We start from the raw sequence: 8,768 nt of genomic DNA, 5'->3' as shown, positions 1-8,768 counted from the left end.
AAAGAACAAAAATATAACATTAAAATGCAACACTGTGGCTGCACAAATGGGTAATATTGCAGAAAATTGCTAATCTCGTGATTCAATCATCACAAGTGCGCTGAGCAGGAAAATAAATATATCAATTCAAATTCATATATTTCCCACTAAGTGTAATCTCAGTGCTGTTTTCTATTTCTAACATGACAGCTGCACATTAGAGCTCTGAAACTTTAAACTGCATACATTTAAACGTTAAATGTTACTCAGTATGTTAACGTCTTGTTATTAGCCTGATAAAGGAGACAAGGAAATCATTTTAGTTTGTTTTCAGAACAAAGTGAAATTAATTTTACCTTCCTACTGTAAAGATAGATGTTGCTGGTAAAAAAAGAAAGGCTTTCAAATACATCTGATTATCTGCTCTGTGTTTTAGTGGCTGTAATTCCAGGAGTGCAAAAGAGTTTTTCTGCATCACCAACTAAATGCATGCAAATGCCAGTGAGTACGCCATGCAGTTTGTGCTGCTGTAACTTTAGAGCAGGTGTTCGTGCTGTTAGTAAGGCAAAGCTTAACAAGTTGCATATATGAAAAGATGTCTTCAGCAGATAATCTACTTAAAGCAAATAAAGGAAACTGTGAAAACTGGTGCTTCCACAATATTGTCATGTGGGTAACCATATGAGGGCCAATAAAAATATCGGGGTGGCACACGGTGTGCCACCAAGCTTCTGTTTCTGTCTATGTGTGTTTGAGGGCACCTGTGGGTACAGGGACACAGTGGACAGCAGGGGACAATAGGAAATCATGAGGGACATACAAAGTGACTTAGTTAATGTTTCAGCTGGATGTTTTCCTCTCTCTTCTGTTCACATTTATTAAAATTATTACCAACACAGTCTTGCCAGGGGGGCCACTGGGAGAGCCAGCACTGAAAGACACCTCCCCCTGACTGAGTTAGCAGGCCTTAATAATGCACCCCTCTGTTCCTCAGCTTTTTGATACACAGGAAAGATGAGCCAAATGCAGACGCCACAGACAGGTTAACTAAGAGAAGTTGAGTTTTATTAAAACCTGTTAAGAGCTTATGTAAAAAGAAATTGCTAGAAAAACCAGTATCTAAAAAAGCACAAGGTCAAACTGAAGTCAAAATGAACTGATAACTGACAAGAGAAGACTAAAAGGACTGATTGGACACAAGTGAGATTAATGAGGGCAGAGAAGCAAAGGATGTAAAAAGACTGAAGATGGAAAACTCCCAAAACAATGAACTCTTCAAAAGAGCTGATGAAAGAAAAACAAAGGGCACGTAAAGATAATAATACCATATATAAATAACTAAAAAAGGACATGTTCACTGATGCTCTTAGCAGCTCCCATGGATTGAATCCACATGATTACTATCAAGCCTCTAATTTTAGTTTTACTAGTTAGTGGGACATGAGCATAAGACAAATTCAGCTAAATCTGCTGTATAGTTTTGGAGACTTTCCCCTCAATAAGATTTAAAAAGCCTGTATGTCCATATGCCTGTAGTTTTTAACAAGTTTTACAACATTGTCTAAACAATCTGAGACCCAGCAACAGCTTTGTTTGATATAATTTCATTTTAATTTAGCAGAAATTCATTCAAACTTCTGTAGACCATTACATCAATCCACAGCTGTAATAACTGAGGATATTCATCAAATATGTCAGCATAGTCATCTATCTGTTCACTGCGCTGCTGTGCCAGTCCTCACTCATAGACCCAATATATTCTGGCTTATATTTTTAAGACTGTGCCTCCTTGCAGTCATTGCATTGTGAATTTTAAGGAGAACAGGAAAAAAAATTTATTTGTAGCTTTGCTTATTGTTTTCAAAGCCCAGTGGTGTGCCTGTCTCTGATTTATGTCACACCGTTCCAGGGATACACCTGCCTATGTGAGATTAAGCCCTGACACATAATCCCCAGGCTTCCCTCTCTTGTGTGTTTCTTGTCAGCCACCAGGATGCCCTAGAAAGGAGGAGGCAAGGCAGAGAGTAACAAGGAGTCTGCACAGCATGTGACAGAAACATGCAAGAGAAAACCACTGTGCAACAAAGACAATGCACATGCAGCTCCCTTGGGTTTTTCCACCGCTGGATGGAAGTCATTAGGTGTGCGGGAGACTGTGGGCACGACAGCATTGTGCCTTACTGGCGTCATAGTTGTCTTCTGTTTTTCCTCTTCTTTGTTCAGCTGGTCCCTTTAGCAATCGCCACAGTGGACTGTCATCCTTCACCTCACGTTACCCCTAGCGTCCTCTGTCACACCAGTCCTCTGCATGTCCTCCTTCACTACATTTCCAAACCATCTCCAAACCACACATCACAGCAGGTTTCATTGCGATCTTGTAAACCTTCTATTTCACTGCTATCCTTCTGTCACAAATCACCACTGACACTTATCTCCGCCCACTTCTCCCTGACTGAGCTCCCTTCTTCACTTCTTTTGTGCACTGTCCGGTATTTAAGCTCATCTCCCTTCACCAGCTCTACTCACATAAATCACTGTTACGCTCGTCTCCCTTTCATTCACACACATTATGTATTCTGTCTTGTTTCTACTCACTTTCATTTCTCTTCTCTCCCATGTATACCTCCACCTCTCCAGGCTCTCTTCCACCTGCTCCCTACTCTCACTACAGATGTCATCTGAAAACATCATAGTCCATGGAGACTCCTGCCTGACATAATCTGTCAACCTGTCTAACACCACTGCAAACAAGAAGGGGCTCAGAGACCATCCCTGATGTAATCTTACCCCGACCTTGAATCCATCTGTCACTCCCACTGCACACCTTACCACTGTCTTGCAATCCTACATGACCCTCACATACTGCTCTGCCAATCCTGATTTTCTCGTGCAGTACCACAGGTCCACATATGCTTTCTCTAGATCCGCAAAAACAGCAACTCTGTACGACCTTCTCTATACTTCTCCATCTGCTCTTTTATGGCATGAAGCCATACTGCTGCCTACTGATTGTCACCTGTCTTCTTAACCTAGCTTCAACAACAGTTTCCCATCGCCTCATTGTATGGCTTATCTGAGGAGATAAGCTCAGCCACATACTGTTTGTTTTTCATTGGCTGACTGATGTCTCCAAATGCCCAGAATGTGTCTCAGCTGTTGAAAACACCGCATTATGATGCAAATTTATTCAGCGACCAGCTGCTGTATCAGGATGATGCTGCAACACATCCTTGAAACTTTTAATGAGCTCACCGTTTTGAATAATAGGGACGGTGAGGTCACACAAGTCAAGATGCGCACGGGTGCTCGTGTGGGTGCGCGGGTTTCTTGTCATAATGGACATGCACGTGCTTAAGTGCACGCAAGTGCAGCTTGACATTGAGCGTTTAAGAACACTCAGCGGGTCGGCACGCGAATAGGTAACAAGTCATTATCTCATCATGTCAGGCAAGACAAATACAGGCCAGGAGCACACCCACGCGTAGCTGAATGGCAACTTAAGAGAGGATTAACACCAAGTGGGAAAATGAAGCCGACTCTGAAGTGCCAAAAACTTTTTTCCACTACTGGCCACCAAAGGCTAGCTGCAAATGTGAGTCAAACCCTGTAGACTCACTAGCTAAAGAGGCCTGCAATAGAACATTATAAAGTATGTTAACAGCTTGTATAAGGTATGTTTTTGGATAATGACTGATAGCTTTTTTCTAACTCATCCACCTGAACACTAGAGTTATTAGCACGACTGCTTTAATTGGCAGGTGTCCTGACACAGGCAGATGTCGCCAATCAGGGTCTGTTAGGCCTTCCTTCCACTACTTTGAGATATTAAACTGAACGTCTTCACTGCATTTTTGCTGTTGGTGCCTTATGGGGCATTTTTAATAGATTATCTGACAAATAATATGGAATACTGTGTGATTAAAAATCATCCACATTAGCTGGAAACTTAGCACTCCACCCTCTCATATAAATCTTTGGGATCGGTGACAGTGGCCAAAATGGTGATGCTGAGGTTTCAGCATACGGAGTCTAGAAAGCAGCGGGTGACATCATAATGGTAACACCTATCTTTTATATACAGTGTGTGATCAGAGCTAGTATTAAGTACAATGGAACATTTCTGATATTTGCTACAGTAACGATGAACTGTTAGATGACACATCAGAAACAGAGTGCAAAAACTCTTAAAATGCCAGTATAGTGAAATTTAAATAAAAGAAAAGGTCTCTGTGTTTTTCTTATTTATCTCCTGGATTTATGAAAACAGGTTTCTCATATTTTTGACAGCAAGAGACAAGAAGCTCACGTATCCTTTGACTCGATTCAAGATGCCAGATATTTTTTGCCATTCTTTGAAATGCATTTTTATCAGTGGTATTATTTATTTTATTTCATCCCAGGGTCACTAAACACATAAATGTGAGACTAACATTAAAATAAGTAGTAAGACGAGATGGCTACAGTCCAGTTGACTTCCAGCAAGAGTGCAACAGAGCATCTGCTGTACAGATGGCCTCAGGTGATCCAGCCCCACATGACCACAAAATCAACAGCACAACTCAACCAGCTCACCTCTGAGCCGTCTCACCACTAATTGATGCAATTACACTGTCAGCAGTAGGTGGAAATCCAACTAAACGGATTGTTTGGTCTTGTGTGGGGGAGGGGAAGAGGAGGAGATCCTCCCCCCTATTTTGGTAAGAGCACTAAAATGGTATCATCTGTTAAGGTAGCAAATATTTGATGTAAAGAAATACTAACTAAAGCTTGTTTGATACTAGATTTCGGGGGACTAATGCAGATTTTTGGCAAATTAATTATTCTGGCATCAATATGCATTGGTTGATGTATTTTCTCTTTTGTGTGTGTCAACAAAGGAAATTTAATATTCACTGTCTTTCAGCTCCGTCTGCCAAGTCCTGGGGGAAATATGTTTCTTTAGGTGCTTAGTGCTGTTTGGTGCTCAGCAGGTAGCAGAGGCATATTAAGATATCACAGGCCCCGGGGCCACAACTTTATCAAGGCTTCCCAGCCTCTTTCCCAAACACTTCTCAAGTGTTTCCCAAGTTGCGCAAACATCAGCAGGACTTATTTTTCATACATACAAATGCATCAACAGTCAGTCATGGCTGCAGTTTAATTATAGTTAACAAAGCATGCTTGTCTGTCCAGTCACGCCAAATAGTGATTAATGATGGATAACTATGCCAAATCTGCTGTCTGTATTGCTGTCCATGAATAATATTAGTTTATCTAATTATCAGTTACAATAAAATGTGTTTTCACCGAGTGTTTTTTGAGGTTACCTGCAATATTTTGATTTGATCACTGAATCCACTTGGACATTAAAGTCACGGCTACAGATGATGTTCAAATATCACTGTAGAAGTGGCCAGAAAATCTCAATATTGAGGTGAATTTAGAGCTGAGAGATTATGCGTGCCATGTAATCCAAAAGGTTTAACTCATTCCTATCAACTACCTTCAAAATACAAAGATAGCAATGTATGTTCTGTACAGTGCTAGGTTTATTAAGTCTTCAGTTTACAAAAAAATTACAATTTGTAAAAACAGTATAATTATACAGTGGTAGCTAAATTTGTATATATATGTGTCTATGAAGGGAATGCACTTAGGATCTGTTAGGAATTAAACTAAATATCATTGGTGCTAAGTGAGCGCTGGACGCTGTTCATTTACAAAAAAGAAAAAGGAGCCTCTGTCCAGTACGAATACATATACACTGAATAAATATTTTGAAAAAAGATCAGTACATTGTGGAAGAAAAACAGCAATTTAGTGGTACAGAATCTGTGCAAGCCTTTCGAGGAATATAAGAACGTCATTTTAAGTAAATCTTCTTCATCAAATGGGAATGTGGCCCTCTGTGAGTCCTAAAGTGAGCAGGCAAGTGTCTTCTCAGAAATCTTCTTTAAAACAAGTGTAGAAAAGCACTTAGTGAGGACTAACTGCTTCAAGGTTTCCTTAAATCTATAAGCTGTCTAAGGACAGCTGCAGAACAAAAACAATGTCAATACCGTTTCAGTTATTATGAGCAAATCCATTTCTCCGGACCCTCAGGCCGTGTGTAATTGTTGTTTTGTTGGCACAAATTGCTTTCCCATTAAAGAGGACCATTAAGCCTGGAAGCATCTGAGCAGTGTATAAATCTCTGGTGTATAAAGGCCACAGTGTGAACCGGTAGTTCATCTCTTCCTGTTCCTGTTGTGCTTCACCATCTTCTTCCTCTTCAGGATCATCTCATAGAGTTTCTCCAAGCCCAGCTGGAGCCCCTGACCGTCCACAGCGCTGCAGCTCTGCACGTGATACAGCGTGTACATGCTCAGTTCATGAACAGAGAGCAGCTTCTCCACCTCGCTCACAGACAAGGCCGAGTCCAGGTCCTGTTTGTTGGCGAGAATTAGCACCGGGACTCCCTGATTCTCTGACGTGCGGGTGATCTTATGGAGCTCCACTTTGGCCTCCTCCATTCGCTCCACCTCGGTGGAGTCCACCACAAACACCATCCCGTCTGTCCTGCGAGTGTAGGACTTCCAGAGCGGACGCAGCTTGTCCTGCCCACCCACATCCCAAATCTGGAAGTTTATTCCACGAGATGCCCCAACTGCCACTTTGATCTTCTCTGTGTTGAAGCCCTTGGTTGGGATTGTTTTGACAAACTCCTTGAGTTTGAGCCTGTAGAGCAGAGAGGTTTTTCCGGCCGAATCGAGGCCAATGACGACCACGTGTAGGCACTGGAAGCTTGGCAGGAACGGCGTGCTGGGAGCGATATCAGTCAGCTGGTTCCCCATGACTCCAGCCAGCAATTCACACCTACTTAGGTGAGGTGAAAGATTCCTGTTTTAATCCGTTCTCAGTGGATTGGCATTTGGTCCCTGTCCAAGATCAGATGGTGCTTGAGGCCTTATCAAAACACACACACACAGGCTGGGTTAACATTTAATTAAAAGACAATGGGTGTTTAAGGAATGTTTGCAAACCAAGCTGCACTTAAAATGTTTCGCTACTACCGAGATGCTTACTTTACAATAGCAGTGTGTGTGTCTTCGAAATTTTAGATTTCAAACTATAAATGTGCCACATTACAGAGCTAAACATCAGTTAACTGGTGTCTGAGGTAATGTAGTTTCTTATTTGCTAAGGGTTAATCCTCTTAAGATTGTTAAACCTGAAGGGCTTTTCCTGGGCCAGATTGATTTGAATGCAGCCGATGGATAACATGTATTCAGGGGGTCTCTCTGCTGACTGCCTATAAGGACTGTTTCAGCTGCACTAATCCGGTTGTTGTTGACATCCTGATACCCATCAAACAGCTGCTGTTTGGACTAAATAAAACCATTACATGTTTACAAGGGCAGGTTTTATCTTGTTTTTTTGTTTTTATTTTTTACTTTGACCTCCCCCCCCCCAAAAAAATAATAATAATAATACAGTGTGCAAAGACTTTCTGTACTCAGCTTGCACAAGCATTGCCCTGTCATGTTTATTGACAGATGTTTTTATAACCTCGTTGTATGACTGTGTGTATATATGTGTGTCTGTGTGTGTGTATGAGGAATAATCCACCTTTTTCTCCAGTTTTCTCCCTCTCCTGCATGAAATCTCACTATCTACCTCATGTGACGACGTGTTTATCCTGATCGATATACCGCAAATAAATTTAAGAACTTCAACATCGTCTACCTATTGAGCTTGTAGGAATCCTCATATATTGGATTGATTGGATAGGATAGGAAAATAAAACATGCATGCAGTTTGCAGAGCCTGCACGAATCCCAGCATTGAAAACCGAGCCTGACCTCTCCTCTGCATATTTAAAAACCTTCCTACCTTTTTAGATGTTCGGTGAAATCATCATCCACAAGCGATAAACACGGCCATAGTTCACAACAAGCGATCTTCGTGTTCTCCTCCAGCAGCACTGAGAAGCTCCGGAGAGACTCGAGCGCACGGCACCTTAAGCCCGGTGACGTCACGGCCACCTGGAGGGTTGCTGCTCCGCGCCCCCTGCTGGTGCAGCAGTGAATTGCGTGCATTCGGGGTGTCATGACCAGCAAACACTGATGCATAATAACGTGCATATAAAAATTATTACAGTAAAACACCCCCCAGTGTTACTCTTTCTTCAAGTGTGAGCAAGTGAAAATGCATTCATAAAACATCTACACAAGAAGAACAAGTGTAATTTCAAATACACGAGTGAGTTTGACCACGTTCCTTTAGTCTTAAGAGGTTGTGAACATAGAGTGAATAAAATTCAATTCCTGGGTGTTATAACAGATGACAAAGTTTGCTGTAAATCTCACATTAAACATAACCAAAACATTTGAAATGGTCATTTGTGTGTCTGCAAAAAGTCTTGCATATGCTTTTCAGAATTTGTGGGCATGCATTTTACATGTATTATATGTTTTTTAATCTACCTGCCTCTTGTTAATGGGTCTCATTTGACAAAAAGAGGTCAGTGGAACAACCTGGTTAAATTAATGATTTCAAACAACTTGCTAGTTAACTAGCTCGAGAAATATCTTCACATGTATTGGTCTGATCCCCACCCCAGTAACAGCAGTACTGTTACAAAATACAATTGAGTATTTATTGGTTTTACTGGAATTTTCACACTTGCAGTGGTTCAGGTTAGACCATTAACTTACAGAGACTCCAGAGTGCCATAATATTTGCATGTCATACTACTGCGTGAAGTGTGTGCCCATAGAGTATCACTCTGCAATGATACTTTGGGTCCACCTTGTGTAGAGTCAATGACA

The 8,768-nt window shown here is 41.4% G+C and overlaps 1 protein-coding gene across 1 annotated transcript; it reads right to left on the bottom strand.

Annotated features, from left to right (window-relative positions):
• Positions 1–653: 653 nt before the first annotated feature.
• Positions 654–7,966, bottom strand: arl4d (ADP-ribosylation factor-like 4D). Its single transcript, XM_086304270.1, has 2 exons — positions 7,831–7,966; positions 654–6,903 (listed from the first exon to the last, which is right to left on the bottom strand). The coding sequence occupies exon 2, from the start codon at positions 6,789–6,791 to the stop codon at positions 6,186–6,188; it is 606 nt and encodes a 201-aa protein (XP_086160396.1). The 5' UTR covers positions 6,792–6,903; positions 7,831–7,966; the 3' UTR covers positions 654–6,185.
• Between the last annotated feature and the right edge of the window lie 802 nt (positions 7,967–8,768).

This window comes from Aulonocara sp. 'chitande type north' Nkhata Bay, linkage group LG8 (assembly GCF_057382095.1).
Source record: "Aulonocara sp. 'chitande type north' Nkhata Bay isolate Kocher_YH1m ecotype deep benthic linkage group LG8, A_spYH_male_GT1.1, whole genome shotgun sequence".
NCBI classification, from domain to species: domain Eukaryota; kingdom Metazoa; phylum Chordata; class Actinopteri; order Cichliformes; family Cichlidae; genus Aulonocara; species Aulonocara sp. 'chitande type north' Nkhata Bay.
Note: the sequence above shows the minus strand (reverse complement) of the source record. Positions and strands in the feature narration are given on the sequence as shown.

Bases quoted from the DNA above. Each gene is read 5' to 3' on its own strand.
- arl4d (XM_086304270.1), bottom strand. From the start codon at position 6,791: ATGGGGAACCAGCTGACTGATATCGCTCCCAGCACGCCGTTCCTGCCA.